This window comes from Piliocolobus tephrosceles, chromosome 1, assembly GCF_002776525.5.
Source record: "Piliocolobus tephrosceles isolate RC106 chromosome 1, ASM277652v3, whole genome shotgun sequence".
Taxonomy (NCBI): Eukaryota; Metazoa; Chordata; class Mammalia; order Primates; family Cercopithecidae; genus Piliocolobus; species Piliocolobus tephrosceles.
Genome location: NC_045434.1, coordinates 205346477 through 205373706, shown reverse-complemented (window position 1 = coordinate 205373706; position 27230 = coordinate 205346477). Strand labels below are relative to the sequence as shown.

Genomic DNA, 27230 nt, shown 5'->3' with positions numbered 1-27230 from the left:
TTTATTTATTTATTTATTTATTTATTTATTTATTTATTTATTTATTTTTGACGTGGAGTCACGCTCTGTCTCCCAGGCTGGACGGCAGTGGCACAATCTTGGTTCACTGCAACTTCCGCCTCCCGGATTCAAGCGATTCTCCTACCTCAGCTTCCCAAGTAGCTGAGATTATAAGTGCGTGCCTCCACGCCCAGCTAATTTTCGTATTTTTAGTAGAGACAGGGTTTCGCCATGTTGGCCAGGCTGGTCTTGAACTCCTGACCTTAGGTGATCTGCCTGCCTTGGCCTCCCAAAGTGCTGGGATTACAGGTGTGAGCCACCCCGCCTGGCTAACATGTCTTGAAAGCTATTAAAATTCATGTGACTGTCTTGGCCTCCTTTTTTTAAATGGATGAATTGTGTTTTGGGTGAATTTAGTTGTGACTTTTGTAGTAAAAGGCAAAAATCCACTCTTGAGATCAAAGAATTAATTGATATGGGAGCAAGATGTGTAAACTGCACTGGGCTAAAGAGGTGATGGGGGCCTGGCGCGGTGGCTCACGCCTGTAATCCCAGCACTTTGGGAGGCCGAGGTGGGTGGATCATGAGGTCAAGAGATTGAGACCATCCTGGCCAACATGGTGAAACCCTGTCTTTACTAAAAATACAAAAATTAGCTGGGCATGGTGGCGTGCGCCTGTAGTCCCGGCTACTCAGGAGGCTGAGGCAAGAGACTCGCTTGAACCCGGGAGGTGAAGGTTGCAGTGAGCTGAGATCATACCACTGCACTCCAGCTTGGTGAGGGAGCGAGACTCCATCTCAAAAAAAAAAAAAAGAGGTGGTGAGAAGTTGCTATGGCTCTTGCGAGAGTTGGAGGGCTCTACGCTAGTTTCTAAGCATGACTATTCTCTGCTGGTGTCCAGAGGACCTGGACCTGGGGCCCTTGTGGACAGGGTGCCATCCTGCTGGTGAACTGTGACAGAGACGATCCTGAATCTTCTGCCATGGACTGTGAGGATGACGAAGTGCTTGACAGCAAAGGTAAAGAGCATTTGCTAGCTAAGGCTTTTTACAAAGCTCTTTTGCCCACGTGGCCTGAACCTGGTGATGGCCCTCTGAAATAAGGGTTATTGAAAGCATGTTCTTGTTGGCACATCCGTTTTATGGGTGAAGCAATAGGCAAAGGCCCTTGCGGGGGGCAAGTGACCTCTCCAAGCTCACACAGCGGTCAGGGAAGAGCTGAGGCCAGTGCTGTCTCCTGATGCCTCCTACGGGCCCCAGTTTCCATGCCTCACCCCGCTGCCCAACTTAAACCCTCTTAGGTCAAACCTGGAGCCTGAAATCATTCGAAAGGAAAGCTTCTCATTCCCAGACTCACATCAGAGCAGCCCCGAGACCTCTGCCATAGGCCGGGCACCACCCTGAGTGCTTTGGAATGATTAACTCATTTGATCTTCCCACACAAAGCTTTATAGATGGGAAAACCAAGGCACTGGGGAACTTAAGCAATTTGCCCAAGGTCACAGCACTGATACGTAGCAGACTCGGGGTTTGAACACCAGACGTCCCAACACCGGAGTGGGTTTAGGGGCATGAGGATGGTGGGGGATGCAGGACCTCTGCAGGCAAACCTCTGGGCTGCTGAGGGTGGATCTGGGGTTGAAGTGAGGATACCGTATCCACCTGCACTAGAGGAAGGTGCTGAGGGGCTGGGCTGGCAGGCCTTCCTGGGAAACTCTTAGGATAACATAGAAATGGATGTAATTTCAAGTTGCATATAGTTGGCCTGGCCCGATGCCAGGGGACAGTCTCTGTACAGTACCTGGCATGCAGTAATAATCACAACAGCTACCCTTTGTGGGCACTCCTGGGGTGCCAGGAGCTGGTATAAGCACTGTGTATCACCTCACTTTATCTTCACAACAGCTCTGTGCTGGGTACAACTCTTGCCCCTGTCTTAGTGATAAGGAAACAGAGGCAGAGAGAGCTGAAATCACTTTCCTACGCCCACACAGATCCCAGATTCAAACCAAATTGACCCCAAAGCCTTTAAGCCCTTGGCTTCAGCTTCGGAAGGCATCTCTTGACTCTCCCCCGCCTCTACCCCTTCTTGGCTATTGTTCAAGCTGGTTCACAAACTTCACTTCTCGCTCAGGACCAGCACAGAAACCTTTCACTCGTTCATTGCACAAATCTCAGCTGAGCTCCTGCCACGTGCTGGTCACCGTTCTAGGGAGTTCTCGGCTTTCTAGGTTCAAGATTCAGGGAACATTGCAAGGAACAAAATATTAATAAATGTAGTCTCCGCTTTGCTGAGGTTACATCCTCAGCTCATCCTAGTGGGAGGAGACCAAAACCTTAATGAGTTCTCATTCCAAAATGAAAACCATCATTAAAATACTCAGAATAGCATAAAGAAAAGAAAACCAGGCAACATGGTAAACGGAGGTCTCCGGGGAGCGGTGGGGTGCGAGGCTCCACCAGGAGGTGGCTGTGGGAAACCAGCAGTGGTCTCAGGGGCCTGTGACTCAGGCAATGCCCTTCTCACCCCAGACCTGAAGGACATGTCACTGATGACCCTGAGCACGAAGACCCCCCAGGACTTCTTCACTAAGCATACACTGGTGCTCCACGTGGCCAGGTCTGAGATGGACAAAGTGAGGGTGTTTCAGGCCACACGTAAGTCATCCCCATCTGTGTTCCCTCCCTGCCCTGGCCAATGGGGCACAATTCCGTCACACAGCTGTGTGGCAGATAAATCCTGAGCACCTACTATGTGCCGAGTTCTAAGAACAGCAGACACAGCAGTAGGCAAGACAGACAACGTCTCATCTATTGCCTTCTAGATGGAGGACACGGACAAAATGACTCGTTATTGCTCCCTGCTTCTCTCTATCTCTCTCTCACACCCACACACACACACATGCACACACACACCACTCCTGGTTATAGACTTTGAGTGCAAGCTGATGGCACGTGGCATGTGATCATTTGTTCTGCAACATCCTGCTAATCAGAGACGTCAGGAACTTCTCGGTGGCCCACGAGCACCTGTAACTAAGTAGGTGCCAGGCTTGGTCCTAGGCATGAGGCACAGAGCCATGACTGTGACCAAGTCCCTGCCTTCACGTTGCTTTCATCTTAGTGGCTGGGAGAACTATAGGTAAAATAATTACATAAAACATCTAGTGTGTCCAACGCTGTGACATGCTATGTAGAAGAATGCAGCAGGGAAGGAGACGTGGAGTGAGGAGTGGAAGTGGGGGTGTGTGGAGAGAGGGTGGTCAGGGAAGGTGTCCCCCATGAGGTGCCATTTGAGCAGAGGGAAGTACAGAAACAGCCAGGCAGACACCTAGGGGAAGGGTGTTCCAGGCAGAGGGAACAGCAAGTGTGTGGACCCTGCGTGAGGTGAGATCGTGCCTGTGGTTTGGAGGAATGCAGGGAGGCCAGCGCAGCTGGGGTGGAATGTGCAAGGGTTAAAGTGGTGGATGAGGGGGGAAGAGACAGGGCAGAGGGAAAGGGTGAGGTCAGGTAGGCGTATATTGACTTTGGCTTCTGGATGGAAGGAGATGGAGAAGGCCATGGGAGGGGTTTTTTTTGCAGGGCCTGACAATCATTCTGATCCTGATCATTCTGTCTAATCTATTCCATGCTTTTTTTTTTTTTTTTTTATTTTTTTTTTTTTAGAGAGTCTCACTCTGTTGTCCAGGCTAGAATGCAGTGGTGCTATCTCAGCTCACTGCAGCCTCCACCTCCTGGGTTCCAGCGATTCTCCTGCCTCAGCCTCCCCAGTAGCTGAGGTTACAAGCATGTGCCACCACATCCAGCTAATTTTTGTATTTTTAGTAGAGACGGGATTTCACCAGGCTGGCCAGACTGGTCTTGAACTCCTGACCTCAAATGATCCACTTGCCTCAGCCTCTCCAAGCACTAGGATTATAGGCACCACACCCAGCCTCTGTTTCTTTTTCTTTTTTCTTTTTTCTTTTTTTTTCTTTCTTTTTGAGACAGAGTCTCTCTCTGTCACCAGGCTGGAATGCAGTGGTGCGATCTCAACTCACTGCAACCTCCACCTCCCAGGTTCAAGCAATTCTGCCTCAGCCTCCCGAGTAGCTGGGATTACAGGCTTGCATCACCACTTCCAGCTAATTTTTGTGTTTTTAGTAGAGACAGGGTTTCACCATGTTGGCCAGGCTGGTCTCCATCTCCTGACCTTGTGATCTTCCTGCCTCGGCCTCCCAAAGTACTGGGATTATAGGCGTGAACCACCGCACCCAGCCTGTTTCATTCTTAAAGTGATTAAACTGACATTGATATGCTGACAGGTTGACTTATTGCCTCCACCCAGGCATCACCTCCTCCAGAAAGTCCTCAGGGATTTCCTCTATCACAGCTGTCTGCTATTTTTATGATCTCTGCTCCTCCCTACTCACCCATAAGAACCGTGCACTCTCTGGGGGTAAGGATAGGAGGACAGTGACTCTGTCTCCCTGGTCCCCTGCTGTGTCCCTGTCCCCTGCTGACATCTGGCTAGAGCAGATGCTCAGGAATTAGTGAAGGAATGGTGTATACTGGACTTCCTGTAAAGTTTGGAATGGCTCAGGCATCCCTGACACACCCTTCCGGGACTTCAGCCAGGGAGCAGTGTCCCAACTGAGACTTTGGTCCTTTTCTCCTAAGGGGACTGACCAGATTTGGCTGCAAGGGGTTCTCTGATGGTGGCACGTGGTGACCCTGGGAAAGGCTTCTGGGGAGCACTGGGGAGAGGAGGAAAGGTCTTCGGAAGTGGGGACGCAGACCCGAGTCTCCCCTGCCTCTCTCCTAGGGGGCAGACTGTCTTCCAGGTGCAGGGTAGTCCTGGGTCCCAAGCAGCCCTCTCACTACCTGATGGTCCCAGGCGGAAAACACAACATGGACTTCTACGTGGAGGCCCTCGCTTTCCCGGACACCAACTTCCCAGGGCTCATTACCCTCACCGTCTCCATGTTGGACACATCCAGCCTGGTAGGCCGAGAAGGCAGCCCTGCATCGGGGGCCTGGCCTTCCGGGCAGTGGTGTGGCTGGGGAAGGGGGTACAGAGCGCAGCTGGGCAGGGGGACTCCAAACAACTACCAGAAGTGGTAGGTGCTGGGCCCTGGTGGCGGTGACAGCCCCTGCCTCCCCACCCCCCACCCCCTGCAGGAGCTCCCCGAGGCTGTGGTGTTCCAAGACAGCGTGGTCTTCCGCGTGGCGCCCTGGATCATGACCCCTAACACCCAGCCCCCGCAGGAGGTGTACGTGTGCAGGTGAGGGGCCCGGGGGTGCTGGGGTGGGCCCAGACACCTTGGGAGGAGCCCTGGGCCAGCAACAAAGAGGCTGAGTTCCATCCGCAGCACTCACCGTGTGATGGGAAAACAGTCACCCCTCCCTGCCCACTGAGAGCTTGCCGCTTCTTGGGGGCTCTAAAAAGGCGGGGAGGTTCCTCACTGTTGTTGTCACTGCCTTAGTCCTGCCTTGATGCAGCTGAGGCTACGTTAGCTCCCAGGGGCCTGTAGAGTGTGGTCCGTGGACCTTGTGCACCAGAAACTCCTGGAAACTCATTTAAAGTGCACCTTTCTGGACTGGGCACAGTGGCTCACGCCTGTAACTCCAGCAATTTGGGAGGCCAAGGCAGGTGGATCACTTGAGGTCAGAAGTTTGAGACCAGCCCAGCCAACATAGTGAAACCCTGTCTCTACTAAAAAATACAATTGGTCAGGCGTGGTGGCACATGCCTGTAATCCCAGCTACTCAGCAGGCCAAGGCACGAGAATTGCTGGAACCCTGGAAGTGGAGGTTGCGGTGAGCTGAAATTGCGCCACTGCACTCCAGCCTGGGCAACAGAGTGAGACTCCATCTCAAAAATGAAATAACCAGCCTGGCCAACATGGTGAAACCTCGTCTCTACTAAAAATACAAAAAAATTAGCCAGGTGTGGTGGCAGGCGCCTGTAATCCCAGCTACTTAGGAGGCTGAAGCAGGAGAATCACTTGAACCCAGGAGGCCGAAGTTGCAGTGAGCCAAGATCACACCATTGCACTCTAGCCTGGGTGACAGAGCAAGACTCTGTCTCGAGAAAAATTAAAATAATAAAAATAAAAAATTAAATTAAATTAAATTAAAATTAAATTAAATGCACCTTTCTGGCTGCCTGTGAGCTGCTGGGTCTTATCCCTGGGGAAGGGCCAATCTGCGTTTTGGGGAGGTCCAGGCAATCTTCCTGCAGTCTGAGAGCTCCTGACAAGTGTGCTGGGGTCTCAGAAGACCCTCTCCTCCCCTCTTCTGATTGCTTCAGGGGCAGAAGAGTAAGAGGGTAACCTGGTGGACAGGACGCAGGCCGGAATCCAGTGAGGACTGTATTCCAGTCCCAGCACTGTTCCAGGTGGTGTGACCTTGAACAGTGAACTCATTTTCTGTCTTCTCCCAGATTGACATGGTTTGACTCTGTGTCCCCACCCAAATCTCATTTTGAATTGTACTCCCATAATTCCCACGTGTTCTGGGAGGGACCTGGTGGGAGATAATTTGAATCATGGAGGTGGTTCCACCCATACTGTTCTCATGGTAGTAAATAAGTCTCATGAGATCTGATGGTTTTATCAGGGGTTTCCGCTTTTGCATCTTCCTCATTTTCTCTTGCCGCCACCATGTAAAAAGTGCCTTTCGCCTCCTGCCATGGTGTCTCCAGCCACGTGGGAGTGTAAGTCCAATTAAACCTCTTTTCCTTCCTAGTTTCAGGTATGTTTTTATCAGCAGTGTGAAAATGGACTAATACAGTAAATTGCTACCAGTAGAGGGGGGCCTTGCTGAAAAGATACCCAAAATGTGGAAGCAACTTTGGAACTGGGTAACAGACAGAGGTTGGAACAGTTTGGAGGGCTCAGAAGAAGACAGGAAAATGTGGGAAAGTTTGGAACTTTCTAAAGACTTGTTGAAGGGCTTTGACAAAAATACTGATAATGATATGAACAATGAAATCCAGACTGAGATGGTCTCAGATGGAGATGAGGAACTTGTTGGAAACTGGAGCAAAAGTGACTCTTGTTATGTTTTGCAAAGAGACTGGTGGCATTTTATTCCTGCCCTAGAGATTTGTGGAACTTTGAACTTGAGAGAGATGATTTAGGGTATCTGGCAGAAGAAATTTCTAAGCAGCAAGCCATTCAAGATGTGACTTGGGTGCTGTTAAAGGCATCCAGTTTTAAAAGGGAAGCAGAGCATAAAAGTTCAGAAAAATTGCAGCCTGACAATGCAATAGAAAAGAATTGTTAAGCCCCAAGGCAATGGGGAAAATGTCTCCAGGGCATGTCAGAGGTCTTCACAGCAGCCCCTCCCATCACAGGCCCAGAGGCCTAGGAGAAAATGGTTTTGTGGGCCAGGCCCAGGGTCCCCATGCTATGTGCAGCCTAGGGACTTGGTGCTCTGCATCCCAGCTGCTCTAGCCATGACTAAAAGGGGCCAACATAGAGCTCAGGCTGTGGCTTCAGAGGGTGCAAGCCCCAAGCCTTGGCAGCTTCCACATGGTGTTGAGCCTGCAAGTGCACAGAAGTCAAGAATTGGGGTTTGGGACCCTCTGCCTTGATTTCCGAAGATGTATGGAAATGCCTGGATGCCCTGGCAGAAGTTTGCTGCAGGGGTGGAGTTCTCATGGAGAACCTCTGCTATGGCATTGCAGAAGGGAAATGTTGGGTTGGAGTCCCCACACAGAGTCCCTGCTGGGATACCACGTAATGGAGCTGTGAGAAGAGGGCCACTATCCTCAAGACCCCAGAAGGGTAGATCCACTGACAGCTTGCACCATGTGGCTAGAAAAGTCACAGACACTCAACACTAGCCTGTGAAACCAGCCTCCCAGGAGGGAGGTTATACCCTGCAAAGCCACAGGAGCAGAGCTGTCCAAGACCATGAGAACCCACCTCTTGTGTCAGCATGACCTGGATGTGAGACCTGGAGTCAAAGATCATTTTAGAGCTTTAAAATTTGACTGCCCTGCTGGATTTTGGACTTGCATTGGCCCTGTAATCTACTTGTTTTGACCAATTTCTCCCATTTGGAATGGCTGTATTTACCCAATACCTGTACCCCCATTGTATCTAGGAAGTAACTAGCTTGCTTTTGATTTTATAGCTCATAGATGGAAGGGACTTGCTCTGTCTCAGATGAGACTTTGGATTGTGAACTTTTGGGTTAATGCTGAAATGAGTTAAGACTCTGGGGGACTGTTGGGAAGGCATGATTGGTTTTGAAATGTGAGGACATGATATTTGGAGGGGGCAGGGGCAGGATGATATGGTTTGGCTCTGTGTCCCCACCCAAATCTCATCTTGAAATGTACTCCCATAATTCCCACGTGTTGTGGGAGGGACCTAGTGGGAGATAATTTGAATCATGGAGGCAGTTTCTCCCATACTGTTCTCATGAAAGTGAATAAGTGTCATGAGATCTGATGGTTTTATCAGGGGTTTCTGCTTTTGCTTCTTCCTCATTTGCTCTTGCCACCACCTTGTAAGAAGTGCCTTTCACTTCCCGCCATGGCCTCCCCAGCCATGTGGAACTGTAAGTCTAGTTAGGCCTCTTTTTCTTCCCAGTCTCAGGTATGTCTTTATCAGCAGTGTGAAAACGGACTAATACATGGGTGGAAGGGGTACCCACTAGTTCCTGCCTCATAGCTTGTTAGACGGATTTTGTGAGCTAATGCCTGCTAAGAACAGATGGACTGGATGTGCCAGGAGCCTCTGTTCAGGCCACAGGTGACCCCTGAGCACCTGTGTGTCCCTCCCCATCCTTCCAGGCCGAGCTTCAAAATCCAGAGCACTAAGGAGCTGTTTTTCTGCTCTCTCTAGTATTTTTGAAAATGAGGACTTCCTGAAGTCAGTGACTACTCTGGCCATGAAAGCCAAGTGTAAGCTGACCATCTGCCCTGAGGAGGAGAACATGGATGACCAGTGGATGCAGGTATGTGCCCTGTGGGGCAGGCAGGGTGAATGTCCCTAAGGGCCAAGAGACACTTGGGGTATCCCGGCTCCTGGGGTTCAGCCTGGTGCCTCACTGGCCACCCTTCCTTAGATGAACAGGGAGGTAGGAACCTGAGAGGTCTTGGGTTGGGAGGCTCGAGCAAGCGATTTGTCTGACATTTGCTGTGGGCCACTGCAGGCCACTGTGGTCACCAAGATGAAAGCCACCTTCCTGCTTTCATTTTAGTGTTCCTTGAAAACACTAGGGTGGCCTTGGGAAGTGACTTGAAGCTCAGGAGATTGATGCTCAACCAGCCCCTCAAGTGGTCCTCCCTCCTTGGGATGGACCTCCCTCCTCAAGCTGTCCATCTTGGGCTCAGCTACCAAACCAGGTCACTGTTAAGCCCCAAGGCAATGGGGAAAATGTCTCCAGGGCATGTCAGAGGTCTTCACGGCAACCCCTCCCGTCACAGGCCCAGAGGCATAGGAGAAAATGGTTTCGTGGGCCAGGCTCAGGGTCCCCATGCTACGTGCAGCCTAGGGACTTGGTGCCCTGCATCCCAGTTGCTCCAGCCGTGGCTAAAAGGGGCCGATGTAGAGCTCAGGCTGTGGCTTCAGAGGAAGCGCTCTAGCACTTTCCATGGCTCCCACCTCCTCCTGCTCAGTCTGTTTCCAGGGCCCTCTCAGCCTGCCTGGCTCCCTCCCCTGAGGCCAGCCTGCCACTGTGCCTGGAAACACCCGATTACCATTCTCTGTTTCCGTGCCACTCCCCCATCATGCCAGGAGTACCCCAAGGACTGAGACTAGGCCTCATCCAGTCCAGCACCCCAATGCCTGGCACTGGGCAGTGCCAGTGGGCATTTGGTGGGTGGCACTGACCCTCCCCAGCGCTGCCTTGCTTTGCCTTGGGACCCTGCCCTTCCATGCCGCACCCCTGTGGTGCTGCCTCTTGGACCCACCTCCCCATTCCCATCACCCATCTCCAATTCATACCCGTGAATCCCAGCACGAATTCCTCGTCCATAAATCTCCCCCATCACCCCCAGCAGGAATTCAACCCTCTTTCTTTGCACCCCCACACAACATCCCCTCTTCCTTTCTTGCCACTCCATCTTTTTTTTTTTTTTTTTTTTTTTTTTGATGCAGTTTCGCTCTCATTGCCCAGGCTAGAGTGCAATGGCGCAATCTCAGCTCACCACAACCTCCGCCTGGGTTCAAGTGATTTTCCTGCCTCAGCCTCCCGAGTAGCTGGGATTACGGGCATGCGCCACCACGCCTGGCTAATTTGGTATTTTAATGGAGATGACATTTCTCCTTGTTGGTCAGGCTGGTCTCGAACTCCTGACCTCAGGTGATCCACCCACCTCAGCCTCCCAGAGTGCTGGGCTTACAGGCGTGACTTACTGCACCTGGCCGCCATTCCATTTTTTTGATACCAGGTTGACTTGTGTGAAATTGCTGATAGGCGCCATTTTTGATTTGCAAGAGTGGAACTTTTGTCTGGTTCATCCTAATAGTAACTTATAGTAGTGATTATGTCCAACATCACATCTGCCTGCTAGAATACAAGCCTGCGGAGGTGGCATTTGCAGCAGATTCATTTCTAATACCTCCCCGTGCTCCTCCTGCCCGCTGCAGTGGCCCAGGCTGGGTCTTATCCGCCTTCCTTTGGGGAGGAGGCCGGGAGCCCTGGCACCAAGAGGCCTTCTCTGGCCCATCCTAGCTGCATCGGGAGCCCCTCCTCCGTGTCCCCACAGACCCCTCAACCCCTCACCCCCTCATTACCTCCTAACCCTGGCGCCCACTGCCTGGCTCCCGGTTTTCTCACCTGGAGGAGGGGTCTGAGTTTTGCTCACCAGGGGTCACCAGCACCAGCCCAGGCACCACCAGGAGTGGGAGGGAAGGGCGCTCCTGCAGGCTCATGGCCTCTCATGCACTGGGCAAATATGGGGCAATAAGCTCCGCTTTCTGAGCCCCTTCTCTGAGATCAAACATCTCATGGGAATGTGCCCCGACTGCAAGGGTAAGAGTGCACAGATGGTTTCATGCCCCCATCCTGGCATTGGGCACCAAGACCCAGGTCGCACGCACAACAGCCTCCTCTCCACTCACCCCCACAGGATGAAATGGAGATCGGCTACATCCAAGCCCCACACAAAACGCTGCCCGTGGTATTTGACTCTCCAAGGAACAGAGGCCTGAAGGAGTTTCCCGTCAAACGCGTGATGGTACCTGCCTGGGGTGGGGAGGGGGCACAGCTGCCGAAACCCTCTTGTCTTGAGACTCCCTCCTTTTAGCCTGGCTTCCCCGCCTGCGTCTGTGGCTGAGTAACCCAGGGCAAGCAGGTGGAATTCCTGCCAAAGTGGGCTCGTGTAGGTGGGGCTTGTTATTTTTGTTATTACTGAGATAAGATCTGGCTCTTCATTTCCCAAAGCCCTTGTCGCCTGTGAGCTCAGCTTGGTCTCCAGGGAACCCTGCCGAGGAGGTGGCTCAGGCTTGGACCTCCCTGTGCTCTTAAAGAAGCTCTTGCTGCACGGCGGAGGTGGGGCCAGGGCTGGAATCTTTCCCAACGCCCAGCTGGAGGCTCTGTCTTATGGGTGGGGTTTGGCCTTCAGGGGTCCATCTGGGATGTGGGGGATTTTGGGATCAGTGTATCAGTGGTCATTTCCTGGGTGTGACTCTACCAGCCAGAGGCTGTCCATGTGGGGGTGGGAAGTGACATATTGCTGACTCATGCTTGACTAGCCTGGCAGGTTGATGCAAACTCAGCACAGAATAATAATAATAATAGTTGCATTTATTGAGCATGAGTCGTGTGTTAGCCAGTGCTGCATTCTTTACCTGCACTGACTCACTTAATTTGATAAACTTTTATGGAGATGCTATCAATAGGCCCATTTTATAGAAGAAGAAACTGAGGCTCAGAGTGGAGAAGTTGGAATTCAAACCCGGCCAGTCCGGCTTGGTGAGCATGCTCCTCCCCGCCCTGCCTCCCTCTCCCTGCTTTCCCAGGAAGACTCCAGGCCTGCGCTCTGAGCCCTGGCAGCCCCTTGGCTCAAGGTGCCCAGGGAAAACAACGGAAGGAGTGTGGGGACCAAGGTTTGCTAGGACAAATGGCTTTCCGACAAGCATCTGTACTGTGCCCCAGGGGAAGGGAGAGTGGCCCTGCCCACACAGAAGGCTTCAGAATGAAACTTCAGTCAAACTCAACAACTTGCCCCGAGTCTTGCTTCCTCCTGGCCAAGCTGTGTGCCGAGCAGTGGAGATGCAGAGATGCTGTTGGATTCACAGTGTGTACTTAGCCACGGGGTCGAGTTCATCCTGTTTCAGCAGCGCTGGGGCAAACCAGCCAGCTGCTACCGTGACTTTGCCCTCTTTCCGCTGCTTTCAGTCCTGCCTGGTTCAGTGGCTGTGTCTCCTACTTTGATGCTCCACGTATAACAAAGGTCAGATTTGCCATGAATCCTGCTGGACAGACAGACGGACACCTCGGCACCGTTGTCATCCCCTTTCCCACAGACAACCTTGGATGAAGGCAGGCAGCACTGGTCCCTCAGCTAAGCACATCTGCATATTCTGACTCAGATCACTCAGAATGAGGCGGGGCACGGTGGCTCACACCTGTAATCCCAGCACTTTGGGAGGCCAAGGAGGGCGGATCAGCTGAGGTCAGAAGTTCAAGACCAGCCTGGCCAACATGGCGAAATCCCATCTCTAAAAATCTCTACAAATACAAAAATTAGCTGGGCATGGTGGTGTGTGCCTGTAATCCCATCTACTCAAGACACTGAGGCAGGAGAATCCCTTGAACCCAGGAGACAGAGGTTGCAGTGAGCCGAGATTGCACCATTACACTCCAGCCTGGGTGACAGAGCAAGACTGTGTCTAAAGAAAAAACAAAAACAAAAACAAAAAAAAAAAAACACCCAAATCACTCAGAATGAAAAGAATTGGAGAAAAAGTTACACTTGGCACCAGGCTTTGGCCCCACCTGCCTCTCCAGCACCATTGTGAGCCACTCTCGCTGTCCCTTACCCAGCCCCTCCTCCACTGGCCTCCGTCCTATTCTTCAAACTTGCCTAACATTTCCCCACCTCATGGTCTTTGCATATGCCATTCCCTCTGCCTGCAACGCTGTTTGCTGTCCACGGGGCTGGCTGCTTCTCAGCCTTCAGGTTTCAGCTTCGATTCCCTACTCAGTGAGGGCTTCCCTGATGCTGAAGGAGGGATCCCTACTCCCACCCCAACTCCTAGCCTTCTCCACTACAGCCCCCTGTTGACTTCTTCAGTGTATTTTGTTAAAATCATGGACTCCTTCATCTATTTTTTGTTGCCCACGCTGCTGGGCCTGAGGCTGTTATGCCTTACGCTGTCCGTCGGGCAGCTGGCACGAAGCTTCACACAGTGGTGGTTCTTCCCGTAAGCATCGTCAGTCAATTTTCTATCACCGCCGTCAATGGGAAACCAGCAGCACTTCCTACAGATAGAAGGCGACTGTGAAGTTAAACAAACTGAAACAAGATCCTGCTACCAAAGCCAGCTTGTTACAAGTGACCGCAGCATCTCTGAGCTGGAGGTCAGCTCTCTGGTTGTTAAAATGAGAGATGAGCAGGTGTCAAGGATGTGTTTGCATCACTGAAACTTGAATTTTTGAGGAAGCCAGAAAAGACGGGAGGAAAATGAGAAGGGCAACAGCTTTCCAGCGTTGTGTATGCCTCAGGCTGCATCACCTGGCACCCGTGAGCATCCCCTGCACAGCCCACTCTTGGGGGGCCACTTCTGCAGACTGTGGACACCCCTTCTTTTGCCTGCAGAAATCCAAGCCTGAAGGCTGTATAACTTACCCCCTCTCACAGCAGCAGCCGGGGCAGTGATGTGGATGAATTTACATTCATTCATCACTGTTTGAACACATACTCAGCCAGGACTTGTTCTGGGCACTTGGGATATGACAGGGAGCAACGCCAAGGTCCCTGACCTCACGGAGGGGACATTCTGGCCCAGAGAGACAGACAGCAGACAATGAATGGAACAAAGCAGTTATACGGTTCCTTAGAAAGTGATGTCAAGAGCTGCGGGTGCTGGCTGTGGTAGCTTATGCCTGTAATCCTAGCACTTTGGAAGGCCAAGGTGTGAGAATTGTTTGAGCCCAGGAGTTTGAGACCAGACTGGGCAATATAAGCAGACCTTGTCCCTACAAAAAAAAAAAAAACTTATTTTAATTAGCTAGGCATGGTGACGCATGCCTGTAGTCCCAAGTACTAGAGAGGCTGAGGCGGGAGGATCACTTGAGCCCAGGAGTCATGATTGCACCACTGCACTCCAGTCTGGGTGACAGATGAGACCTTGTCTCAGAGGAAAAAAAAAAAAAAAGAGCTGCAGGAAAAGACAGAGTAGAGCGGAATGGAGGGGCTCACAGGTACCAGCATGGTAGGGAAGGTAGATTAGGTTACATTCTTAAAGCCACGTCTGGTGGCTCATTCCAGTAATCCCAGCATTTTGGGAGGCCAAGGCTGGTGGATTACTTGAGCCTAGGAGTTTGAGACCAGCCTAGGCACCATAGTGAAACTCTGTCTCTACAAAAATAAAAATAGAAAATTTAAGTAAAAATTGGTGGTACATGCCTATAGTTCCAGCTACTTAGGAGGCTGAGATGGGAGGATCCTTGAACCCTGAAGGGTGAGGCTGCAGTGAGCCATGATCACACCACTGCGTTCCAGCGTGGGCAATAGGAGTAAGACCTGGTCTCAAAAAAAAAAAAAAAAAGATTGCATTCTTAAATAGGATGGTCAGGGTGGGCTTCACAGAGAAGCTGACCTTACAGCAAATGCTTGAGGGAGGTGAGCGAGTTGGCCATGTGAATGGGTGTCTGGGCGAAGAGTGTTGTAGTCAGTGAAACAGCCAGTGCAAAGGCCCTGGGGCAGGAGCCTCTCTTGAGTGTTCAAGAACAGCAAGAGGGCCTGGAGGGGTGGAGCAGAGCAACCAGAAGAGTGGGAGGAGAGGCGGTCAGGGAGGAGATAGGAGGTGGTAAGAGAGGCAGCCAGAGGTGATGGGAGGTGGTAGGAGTGGCCGTCAGGGAGGTGATGGGAAGTGATGGGAGGCGGGAGGAGAGGCAGTCAGGGAGGTAATGGGAGGTAGTAGGAGAGGCTGTGGTCAGATAGGTGATAGGAAGCCATAGGAGAGGTAGTGAGGGAGGAGAAGGGAGGCGGTAGGAGAGGTGGTCAGGGAGGAGAAGGGAGGCGGTAGGAGAAGTGCTCAGAGAGGTGATGGGAGGTGGGAGAAGAGGCAGTCAGGGAGGAGATAGGAGGTGATGGCAGGTGGTAGGAGAGACCGTGGTCAGAGAGGTGATGGGAGGCTGTAGGAGAGGCAGTCAGGGAGGACATGAGATGTTGTAGGAGGGGTGGTCAGGGAGGTGATGGGAGGTGGTAGGAGAGGCTGTGGTCAGAGGTGATGGGGAAGGGACGGGATGACAGGATGGGATTGGGCTTGTTGGCTACTGGTAAGGCCATTGTTTAGAAACTGAGAATCATCACAGGGTCTTAAACAGAGGAGGATTATGATCTGGTTTGTTAGAAAGAGAACAAGCCCTGCTACGTGTTGTGTAAAGAGAGCAGAGGCAAGGGGGAGGGGAGTGGGCAGGTGAAGGATGCTGGGAGTGCAGGCAGGGCGTGGCCGGAGGAGGCGAGAAGCCGTAAGATTCCAGCTATGTCTAGAAGGCGGAGCCAGCAGGACATTCTGACCCCCACTATGAGAGAGGCAAGCCAAAGGCGACAGCAAGGCTGTGACCTCTGTGGGTGGCAGGCACCATCCCCTGGAAGGGGAGAACTGTGGGAGGAGGAACAGGTTGATGGAGAATGAGGAGGTGGGAAGAGGGGCCCAAAGTTCTGTTCAGGGTAAGTGGGAGATAATTGATCAACATCCAAATGGGAAGTCAAGTGAGCCCCAGTACACGTCTGATGTTTGGGAGGGAAGGGATGCCCAGAGATGCGAACACGAGGGTTGATGGCTCAGGAATGGAATTCCATGAGACTCGGCAGGACCACTGAAGGGGCAAGTGAGGTTGGAGGTGAACCAGGATCCCCCAGAGTCCTGAAAGCCCAGTGCAGACAGTGTGCCGAGAACGCAGGCACAACCGGCTGATTCGGGGGCTTCTGAGGGGGAAGGTGAGGGCCAGGCATTGCCCTTGGGGTTTGGCTGTGTGTTCATGGAGACCTGGACAAGGAAAGCTTTGATGGGCAGGGGAAGGCGGGTTGGTCTGGGCTTTAGAGAGAAGTGGAGAGAGGAACTGGAAGTGTGGTTTTTAAATTTGTGGAATCAGGCCAGGTGCAGTAGCTCACACCTATAATCCCAACACTCTGGGAGCCGAGGCAGGAAGATTGAGCCCAAGAGTTTGAGACCAGCCTGGGCAACATAGTGAGACCCCATCTCTACAGGGAAAAAACAACTTTAAAAATTAGCCAGGTTGTGATGGCATGCACCTGTGGTCCCAGCTACTCGGGCGGCTGAGGCAGGAGGATCGTTTGAGCCCAGGAGGTCAAAACTGCAGTGAAGAAGTAAATTTGGAGATCACAGACTTTCTTGAGACCTACTTATCTTCCCAGAAACTCACACTGGGCACACAATTTGGAGTCTACTCTCAGGAAGTTCATGGCCCCCGTGAGGCCTCAGGGAATGGACCATGTATGTGTAGAAGGCTAGATGTACCCTCTCCCGGGAGGCGGGGAAGATGGGCGGTGGACTGAATAATGGCCCTGTACATCCTAATCCCCCCGAATCTGATGTTTCCTTATATGGTAAAAGGGACTTTGCTGAACGTGATTATGTTAGGGATCTTGCGATGGGGTGATTATCCTGGTTTATCCTGGAATGGGGAAGGGCCTGTGATGATGGAAGCAGAGACTAGAGATCTTTGAAGGTGGAAGGAGGGGCTGCCAGCTAAGGCGGCTGTTAGAAGCTGAATAAGACAAGGAAATATAATAGATTCTTTCCTCAGCGCCTCCAGGAGGAACCAGCTCTGCCATCCCTGGACTTAAGCCCAGTGAAACTGATTTCACACTTCTGGCCTCCAGAACTTTAAGAGAATAAATGTGGCTGGGCATGGTGGCTCATGCCTGTAATCCTAGCACTTTGGGAGGTTGAGGCAGGCAGATCACTTGAGGTCAGGAATCTGAGACTAGCCTGGCCAACATGGTGAAACCCCATCTCTACTTGAAAAAAAAAAAAAAAAAAAAAAAAAAGATGGGGGAGGAATAGCACTAGGAGATATACCTAATGCAAATGATGAGTTAATGGGTACAACACACCAGCATGGCACATGTATCCATGTGTAACAAACCTGCACGTTGTGCACATGTACCCTAGAACTTAAAGTATAATAAAAAAACTATATTAAAATATATATATATATATACACACACACATATATACACACACAAAAATTAGCTGGGTGTGGTGGGGCATGCCTGTAGTCTCCACTACTCAGGAGGCTGAGGAGTATTGCTTGAACCGAGAGGCGGAGGTTGCAGTGAGCTGAGATCGCGCCACTGCACTCCAGCCTGGGCAACAGAGTGAGACTCTGTCTTAAGGTGGGGAAAAAATGATGTTTTGCAGATTCGTCTTATGCCAAAGTTAAGGTTTCCCAAGCAGCTGGCATGCGTTAGCTAGTCCCTTTTCTTGTCCACTGAATGAACTCAACATTCCTTTAACATTCTACACGTGATAACAGCACCTGCTATGTACCAGCTGCAGACGGTACTGAGTTACTTCCTGTGCCCAAGTTCATCTCCAAACTTGGACCCCCGCACCCTTCACCAGGGACCTCATTCCTCTAACTCTTGGCACCCCTTTCTCATATCTCAGGGTCCAGATTTTGGCTACGTAACTCGAGGGCCCCAAACAGGGGGTGTCAGTGGGCTGGACTCCTTTGGGAACCTGGAAGTGAGCCCCCCGGTCACAGTCAGGGGCAAGGAATACCCGCTGGGCAGGATTCTCTTCGGGGACAGCTGTTATCCCAGGTAAGGAGGGGAGTAACAGGAGGGGGCAGCCAGGACCCAGGGAGGCCGTGGAAAAGCAGAGGCCAGAGTGGAAGCCTCGCTTACCTGCTTCCGACCCTAGAGGGCCCAACAGGCTTGAGGGAGTATGAGGGGAATCCAAGTGCAGGGTGAGGAATGCAGGCTTTGGAGCCCATAGACCCAAGTTCAATTCCAGCTCTGCCACTTACCCTCTTTCAGTCAGTGAATATTTACTGAGTATCCAGAATGTTCTGGAAGCTGAGAATGCAGCCATGGACATGAAAGACAAGTCCTTACCACTACTCTAGTGGGGAAATAGATGATAGAAAAGTAGACAAGATAATTTCAAATAGTGACAAAAACAAAAGAGAGGGGCACAGGAGGAAGAGGAACAGTTAGGGTGACCAGGGAGGGCCTCTTTGGGGAAGGGACTTTTGAACTGAGGCCTAATGACAGAAGGGACAGGGCCATCTGGAGATCTGGGATAGAGAGTTCCAGGCAGATGAAAGTGCATGTGCAAAGGCCCTGAGGCAGGAGTGAGCTCCTGTGTGCAAGGCCAGGATGGCTAGAACCAATTGAACAAGAAGAAGAGGCTGGGCACAGTGGCTCACGCCTGTAATCCCAGCACTTCGGGAGGCTGAGGTGGGTGGATCACCTGAGGTTAGGAGTTCGAGACCAGCCTGACTAACATGGTGAAACCCTGTCTCTACCAAAAATACAAAAATTAGCTGGGCATGGTGGCACATGCCTGTAATCTCAGCTACTCGGGAGGCTGAGGCAGGAGAATCACTTGATCCCGGGAGGCAGAGGTTGCAGTGAGCCGAGATTGCACCAGCCTCGGCAACAGAGGAAGACTCTGTCTCAAAAAAAAAAAAAAAAAAAAAAAAAGAGTAAGAGCAAGGCAATGGAACACTAATGGTTTTTTTAGGAGAAAACTGAGGCTCAAACAGGTGAAGGAATGTCCCCAAGGCCACACGGCTAACAAGAGATCACCAACTTAGGTCAGTCTGGCTCTAAACCCCATGCGTACTCAGAATACCAGCATCTCGTCTAATTCAAGAGGCAGTGCTTTCTGAGGCTAAGCTTTGTCCTAATTACCTTACTGACTCTGTGCCTCAGTTTCCCCCAATGAAACTAGAATGACAATTCCTTAATTTCTCAAATGTTAGGGGATAAAATAAAGGCATTCCAGCCTCCTGCATCCTTTTCTCAGCTGAAGGAGAACCCTGACCTTTTTGCCAGGCCCCTTGTCCTTCAGAGACTCCCCTGTAGTCCTTGCTGCCAATAATACCCCTTTAACCCTGCCATGATAGCAGTGACAGCCGGGAGATGCACCAGGCCCTGCAGGACTTCCTCAGTGCCCAGCAGGTGCAGGCCCCTGTGAAGCTCTATTCTGACTGGCTGACCGTGGGCCATGTGGATGAGTTCCTGAGCTTTGTGCCTGCACCCGACAGGAAGGTACAGTCTTGGGGGCTGCCTCAGGAAGCCATGCCTCCTTCCTGAGTAGACCCTCGGCCTGGGGTGGGAGCAGCTTTACTTGTCTGAGTCTATTTTACCTTCACCCTTAGGATGGAAGTAGAGGAGGTGGCCAGCTTGGGTCCAAGTCCATACTCCTCCCACCCTCAGCAGATCCACCCTCCTTGGGAGCCCCAGGGGCAAAGCTGACTTCTAACCCCAGTGTTTCTGCCTCCAGGGCTTCCGGCTGCTCCTGGCCAGCCCCAGGTCCTGCTACAAACTGTTCCAGGAGCAGCAGAATGAGGGCCACGGGGATGCCCTGCTGTTCCAAGGGATCAAGAGTAAGTCGGCCCTGCCTGGTTCTCCCATCCGTGCACCTTCCTGCTTCCCGTGGTCTGCTGTTGCCTGGAGGGAATCATCCAGGCAACAGGGTAGCATCTGAGCACCTACTTTGTGCCAGGAACTGTGCCAAACACTGGGGAGACTGCGTGAACAGGGCAGAGCAGCTCGCTACGCTCTGGGCTCACAGGCCAGGGGAAGTGAGTCAACAGAACAGCTCCAACACAGGGGCTTTGAGGGGTGTCTGAGTGGACGGAGCTCAGGGAAGCCTTCTTAGAGGAGGCAAAGGCCAAGTAGGAGCATGCAAGTAGGACTTGGCTGGGCAAACGGGGCAGGGAAATGACAGGAAGAGAGATACCGCAGGCAGAGGGACAGGGCGTGTGAAGGCTCAGAGGCGGGAGAAAGCATGATGTGTGTGAGGACCAGGGGGAGGTTCAGTCTGGCTGGAGCACAGATGAAATATTATTCTTTCAGCAGAGCTCACAGACACGGGCCAGGCCCACGGGCTGAGAAGCCTCTGTGGCTGAGAGCTCCACCTCAGCTCTCAGTATGTTGTGTGGCATCAGGTGAGGGCGGACCTGTTTCTTCCTCTCTCGATGGGATCTCTTTGGAGACAAGAGAATTTAGCATTAATGCAAGACAAAATATTTTAGTGAACAAGTTTCAGTGGTTCAACTTTTTAATAATTATAAGTAAACCTGTTAAATTTTTCTGGATGTTCTTTTTTTTGAGACGAAGTTTTCCTCTATTGCCCAGGCTGGAGTGCAGTGGCGCAATCTCAGCTCTCTGCAGCCTCCACCTCCCAGGTTCAAGTGATTCTCCTGCCCCAGCCTCCCAAGGAGCTGGGATTATAGGCGTGCACCATCATATTCGGCTAATTTTTTATATTTTCAGTAGAGCTCGGGTTTTGTCAGGCTGGCTAGGTTGGTCCCAAACTCCTGACTTGGTGATCCGCCCACCTTGGCCTCCCAAAGTGCTGGGATTATAGGCGTGAGCCACTGAGCCCTGCTCAAAACAAGGAAATTTCTTACTGATGGCAACTAAATGGTATTTGTAGCATTTTTATCATACAGTAGATTCCATCCATTCACTATACTTTTCTGAGCTGTCTGTCCTGTATGCAAATAGATATTTTAAATGTTGTCTGTTTTCTGTGCTGTTCCTATAAGTGTGCTATCAAAATACATTAAACTAGGCCAGGCGCAGTGGCTCACGCCTGTAATCCCAGCACTTTGGGAGGCTGAGGCGGCTGGATCACTTGAGGTCAGGAGTTCGAGACCAGCCTGGCCAACATGGTGAAACCCTGTCTCTACTAAAAGTACAAAAGTTAGCTGGGCACGGTGGTGCATGCCTGTAATCCCAGCTGCTGGGGAGGCTGAAGCAGGAGAATCACTTGAACCTGGGAGGTGGAGGTTGCAGTGAGCCAAGATTGTGCCATTGCACTCCAGCCTGGGCGACAGAGCAAGGTTCCCTCTCAAATTAATTAGTTAATTAATTAAATTAAACTATAAAAATATATTTTAAAAATAGAATTTAAATGAGGTGAGAACATTTTTAATGAGAACTTATACTGCTAAAATATTGTATTAAAGGCATTTGACTCACAGATGCTCATAGCAAACCTGTATGGTAAGAATTATTACTGCCTCCATTTTATAGGTGGGAATACTGAGTTCTCCTGGCACTGGCTGGGAAGGGGGAAATTGATCTCTGAATTCATTTGCCTTTTTTTTTCTTATTTTCTTTTTCTTTTTCTCTTTTTTTTCTTTTTCTTTTTCTCCATGACAGAAAAAAACCAGCAGAAAATAAAGAACATTCTGTCAAACACGACATTGAGAGAACATAATTCATTTGTGGAGGTAGGAGCCTGGGTGCCCACACCCCAGCAGACCTGGCGCCCCATCCTTCCCGCCCCCCACTCCCCACCCCCAGCCAGCCACTTTCCCAGTGATTAGAGGCACATCGCAGGAGTCTCCCTCAGGATCTCAGGATGTGCTGGAAGACAGAGACACAGAAGCAGGGGCGTGGCAGAGACTGGGAGAGGCTGAGGGAGCAGAGGAAGCAGGAGGCCCCAGGGCCCCCCAAGAGTGCTGGCCAGAGGCCTCTCTGTGCAGGAGGCCCTGGCAGCTGCCTTCACTGCCTTCCTGACACTGTCCCAGGTCCTTCCCTCGTCCAGGGGGCCTCAGTTCCACACTGTCCCCCACCAACCCCACCGCCAGCAGTCCCCCACTCACTGCCCCTGCCCCTCCCCTCAGCGATGCATCGACTGGAACCGCGAGCTGCTGAAGCAGGAGCTGGGCCTGGCTGAGAGTGACATCATCGACATTCCGCAGCTCTTCAAGCTCAAAGAGTTCTCCAAGGCCCAAGCCTTTTTCCCCAACATGGTGAGGAGGTGGTGGCTTTAAAACCCCAGGGGGTGGCATGGAGGTAGCTCAGCCCAAGAGGCCAGCGGGGCACCCGGGCGGTCCCAGAGGGCTTGGCTGCTCTCCGTAACCACTTGTAGCTTTGTCCTGAGTGGTACAAGGTCAGACGTGACCAGGTCTGTGCACGTTGGTGTCTTTCCACAAGGTCAGGCTTCTACTGATGCTATTTCCATCATAAAATCCACAAGCCACACGGAGTTCCCCGGGGGCAGTTCTCAGGTGGGCAGAGCCCTGGGCACGCAGGCTCAAGCCACTCCACAAGTCAGTCAGTACTGCAAACCATACATAGTAGTACATAGTAGTGTACTTAATCAACATAGAAATGTTATAGACGAAACATTCCACATCAAACAAAGCAATATTTAACATCAAGAGAGAAAGGGGTAGGAAAAGGGGTCAATGAACCAGTCCAAGGAGAGTGATGTGGACAAGGAGAGGGTCCTAGGCTGATCTAAATGGACATCAACGTCTTGCAAGGTAGAGTGTAATTTTGGCAGAGCCTTCAACAGCTGGTGCCAGGTGCTAATCACTAGTGACAGCAAGACAGTGTCTGTTAAGACAGTCACCTGGAGGCTGGGCGTGGTGGCTCACACTTTTAATCCTAGCACTTTAGTAGGCCAAAGCGGGTGGATGACTTGAGGTCAGGAGTTCGAGACCAGCCTGGCTAACATGGTGACACCCCATCTCTACTAAAAATACAAAAATTAGCCAGGTGTGGTGGCAGGAGCCTGTAATCCCGACTACTTGGGAGGCTGAGGCAGGAGAATCACTTGAACCCGGGAGACAGAAGTTGCGGTGAGCCAAGATTGCACTATTGCACTCCAGCCTGGGCGACCGAGTGAGACTCTGTCTCGGAAAAAAAAAAAAAAAGACAGTCATCTTGAGCTAGTGAAGACCTGATGTTTTTATAGCTGGAGTCGTCTGGTGTGGACTGATAGTAATAGAGTGTGCCTGCTTATGTCCCTGCCTGGTTGGGTGCAGTCTCTGTTGATTAGGCAAACATCTGGTTCCTGTTAGCATGGTGCCTTTTGAAATGTAAGATGGAGTCTTTTTCTAAGATGGAGTCACTTATGCCAAGGGTGCGCTATACAGGCTTACATGGCCCTGTACCACTTCCAGAGCACCTTCTGGTATCTCACAACAATTCCGGGAGTCAGAGTCTGTCGCCGCCTCTGCCAGGGCTCTGACTTCAGACCCCACAGCATAACCACCATGCTGCCTTCCCACCTAGCAGCTTCCCTGGGGCTTGGGGGTGGTGCGGGGGATGGAGGGACGGATGGGGAGTCAAGCAACAAACAAGACGCCCTCAGGCCGCCTTATGCACCATAACAGGGACACATGTGGGGGCACCACCTCAGACTAGGGGGTCCGGGAAGGCGCCTGTGAGGAGGTGGGGCTGGCACTGCCTAGGCTGAGTGGGATTCACCTTCTGGAGGCTGCCCTTGAGGGTGGTCCCACCTTTGTCTTGAGCGTTCACTGTGGCCCCCGAGTGCTGTCTTCATATCATCCACTGTGTTTTTGCCATTCCTTGGCCCCATTCCTCCCTCTCTTCAGAGCACAGCCGAGGCCCAGGCAGAGACTTCACCCAGTTCCACTGGGGAACCCCAGCCACCCCCTTCTTCTGGAGCTGGGGGTTACAGTTCAGGGAGGAGCCAGCAGGCCCTACCACAGTGGTTTTCAAACTGGGTTCCCTAGGGCCCTTGAGTTTGAAGGCAGTGCCTCAAATCCAGTGGTTCAGATTTTCTGTTTCTGCGTGGACATTCTGCAAAAGACTGTGTGTAGATAAAGGGTCCCTTGGCCAAAAGAGATTAAACTATTGACCCCAAACATTTTGTTTCCCTCCAGGTTAGCCAAGCCAGGCTTCCCAGTGCAGGAATGAAAGTGGATGCTCATGGCTAGGGTAGTCAGTAGTGCTGAGAGCTGACTGTGCACCTTCACTGTTCAAGGTCCCCAGAGGGAGCCTGAGCACAAGCCCAGACTCTCTCCTGGGAGCTGGCTGTGGGAGGCAGGGAAGAGGGAGTGGAACAGGCAAAGAGATGAACAGTGCGAGGCACTTAGCACACACAGGCTGTGTCTAGGCTGTGGCAAAGAATGAGACGCCCCCTTGAGGACCCATGGAAAATGGCTATGCACCTACTACGTGCCAGCACAATGCTGTGCCTACGTGTTCTTACCTAATTGTCATCGCAACGGAAATGTGTGTTGGGCTCATTTTGCTGATGAGGCTCAGAGGGGTAATGTGACTTACCTGAGGCTACACAGCTATTGAATAGCAGAGTTGGGATTCAAATTCACATAGGCCTACAGCCAAAATCCTCACCTTTCCTCCTCACCGGGCCGCCTGCCAATCTAATGGAGGAAGCAGAGTCATTTACATACATTATTTACATATGGAAAGTGCCATAACAGAGGCAACCATTTATCCATCCAGTCAACAGATATTTATTGAGTGCAAGGCACAGTGCTGGGAGTTATGGGAACACAGAGCAGGAGTGACTGCCAGAGCTCAGGGATTCATGAGCAGTTTCACAGAGGGGCTGCCACTTGAGCTGGGCCCTGAGTAATAGAAAGAGTTTACCAGAAGGGGGCAGGTAGGGGAGGAGAGTGTAGTGTTAAGAGCATGGGCAGCATCAGAAAGAATGAAATCAGCCAGGAGGGGTGGCTCATACCTGTAATCCCCGCACTTTGGGAGGCTTCGGCGGGAGGATTGCTTGAGTCCTGGAGTTCAAGACCAGCCTGAGCAACATGGAGAAACTCTGTCTCTACAAAAATTACAAAACTTAGCCAGGCATGGTGGCATGTGCTGAGGCAGGAGGATTGCTTGAGCCCAGGCGATGGACATTGCAGTGAGCTGAGATCGCACCACTGAACTCTAGCCTGGGTGACAGAGTGAGACCCTCTGTCTCACTCGAAAAACAAACAAACAAAAAAAAATGAAATCATCATGTCCTTTGCAGCAACATGATGGAGCTGGAGGCATTATCCTAAGTGAACTTAAACAGAAAATCAAATACTGCATGTTCTCACATGTAGGTGGAAACTAAACAGTGGTGCTCATAGAGACAGATGGAAATAATAGGCACTGAGGATCACCAAAACGGAGAGAATGAGAGCGAGGTGAGGGCTGGAAACTTACCTCTTGGGTACCATGTCCACTATTTGCGTAATGGATACACTAGAAGCCCTGTGCCCACCAGTAAGCAATATACCCGTGCAACAAATATGCATATATACCCCCGAATCTAAATTTTTTTAATTTAAAATAAATAAGAGTATGGAACTTGGAGTCTAATAGCTGTAGTCCTAGAATAGCTGGGTGGCCTTAGGCAAACCGTTTTCCACATCTGCGTCTCAGTTTCCTCATTTGTAAAGTGGGGATATTATTTTTATTTTGTTTTATTTTTTGAGACAGAGTCTCACTCTGTCACCCAGGCTGGAGTGCATTGGAATGACCTTGGCTCACTGAAACCTGCACCTCCTGGGTTCAAGTGATTCTCCTGCCTCAGCCTCCTGAGTAGCTGGGATTACAGGCGCACCTGGCTAATTTTTGTATTTTTAGTAGAGATGGGGTTTCGCCATGTTGGCCAAGCTGGTCTCGAACTCCTGACCTCAGGTGATCCACTCACCTCGGCCTCCCAAAGTGCTGGGATTACAGGCGTGAGCCACCACACCTGGCAATTTTTATTTTTGAGATAGAGTCTCGCTCTGTTGCCCAAGCTGCCAGGCTGGAGTGCAGTGGCACAATCACAGCTCACTGCAGCCTTGACCTCCTGGGCTCAAGTGATCCTCCTGCCTCAGCCTCCAAAGTAGCTGGGACCACAGGCATGCACCCCCCATGCCCAGCTAATTTTTAAAAATACTTTTTGTAGAGATGGGGTCTTGCCATGTTGCCCAGGCTGGTCTCAAACTCTTAGGCTCAAACGATCCTCCTGCCTCAGCCTCCCAAAGTGCTGGAACTACAGGTCTGAGCCACTATGCCTGGAGGGGCTGTTATTTCCAAAGGTCAGAGAAGGGAGGGGCTGCTCAGATTGTGCTGCAGGCTGCCTGCTGCTGCCTGTGACCTGAGCCCTCATTTCTCTCCAGGTGAACATGCTGGTGCTGGGGAAGCACCTGGGCATCCCCAAGCCCTTCGGGCCCATCATCAACGGCCGCTGCTGCCTGGAGGAGAAGGTGTGTTCCCTGCTGGAGCCTCTGGGCCTCCACTGCACTTTCATCAACGACTTCTACACCTACCACATCAGGCATGGGGAGGTGCACTGCGGCACCAATGTGCGCAGAAAGCCCTTCTCCTTCAAGTGGTGGAACATGGTGCCCTGAGCCCGTCTTCCCTGGCGTCCTCTCCCTCCCGGCCAGATGTCGCTGGGTCCTCTGCAGTGTGGCAAGCAAGAGCTCTTGTGGATATTGTGGTTCCCTGGGGGCAGCCAGCCCTCCCAGCAGTGGCTTGCTTTCTTCTTCTATGTCCCAGTTTCCCACTCTGAAGACCCCAAGATGGTCCTAGCATTGCACTTAGATCAGTTCTGCTCTAAGAAGCTGCAATAAAGTTTTTTTAAGTCACTTTGTACATGAGGTCAAGATGTTGTTGGTGTCATTCATTCATTCACTCATTTGTCATGGTTGAATTGACTGTTACAAAACAAACTGAAAAGTGTTAACAGGCTGCGCTGAAGGCCATGTTATTGTGTGTGTGTTTTGCTCCCAGACATGTATTTGGGCTATAAAATTTTGCATGATCCTAGTTCATTCTGAGTTTCCCACAGGACCTTTCCAGGAAGAGGAGGAGGGAGCAGAGGAGGGGTCAGCCCCACTGGGGGTCTGGGCATATCCCTCTTTAAATTCACCTACAACTGGGCATTCACCTACATACTGACAGCGATGGATTTTTGTGGAATGGAGTAATTCATCTCCTCAGTGTTCTTTTTGTATATTGCCTTTTATGGCTTTGACATAAAGACTTAGATTCCTCTGTAGAAAATAAAACTCGATGGCTTGAGATCATTAAAATTGAGACCAGATATTGGCTTGAAAGTGTCCGAGATGTTCAGAGAACACCC

At 51.4% G+C, this 27230-nt stretch overlaps 1 protein-coding gene across 2 annotated transcripts in view; it reads left to right on the top strand.

The window, feature by feature from the left end:
• PADI4 (peptidyl arginine deiminase 4) overlaps positions 1-26751 on the top strand; it is a 30028-nt gene extending 3277 nt beyond the window's left edge. Inside the window, exons 3-14 of one of the 2 annotated variants that reach the window (XM_026455929.2) lie at positions 903-1020; positions 2533-2658; positions 4805-4983; positions 5161-5264; positions 8841-8952; positions 11072-11179; positions 17811-17965; positions 19276-19420; positions 19656-19758; positions 21545-21615; positions 22012-22140; positions 26263-26751. In XM_026455929.2, the coding sequence (XP_026311714.1) occupies positions 984-1020; positions 2533-2658; positions 4805-4983; positions 5161-5264; positions 8841-8952; positions 11072-11179; positions 17811-17965; positions 19276-19420; positions 19656-19758; positions 21545-21615; positions 22012-22140; positions 26263-26496 (1503 nt within the window). In that variant the 5' untranslated portion in view covers positions 903-983 and the 3' untranslated portion in view covers positions 26497-26751. The remainder of the gene's footprint in view (positions 1-902; positions 1021-2532; positions 2659-4804; positions 4984-5160; positions 5265-8840; positions 8953-11071; positions 11180-17810; positions 17966-19275; positions 19421-19655; positions 19759-21544; positions 21616-22011; positions 22141-26262) is intronic. The other variant, XM_026455930.2, reaches the window with a different exon arrangement.
• Positions 26752-27230: the final 479 nt, after the last annotated feature.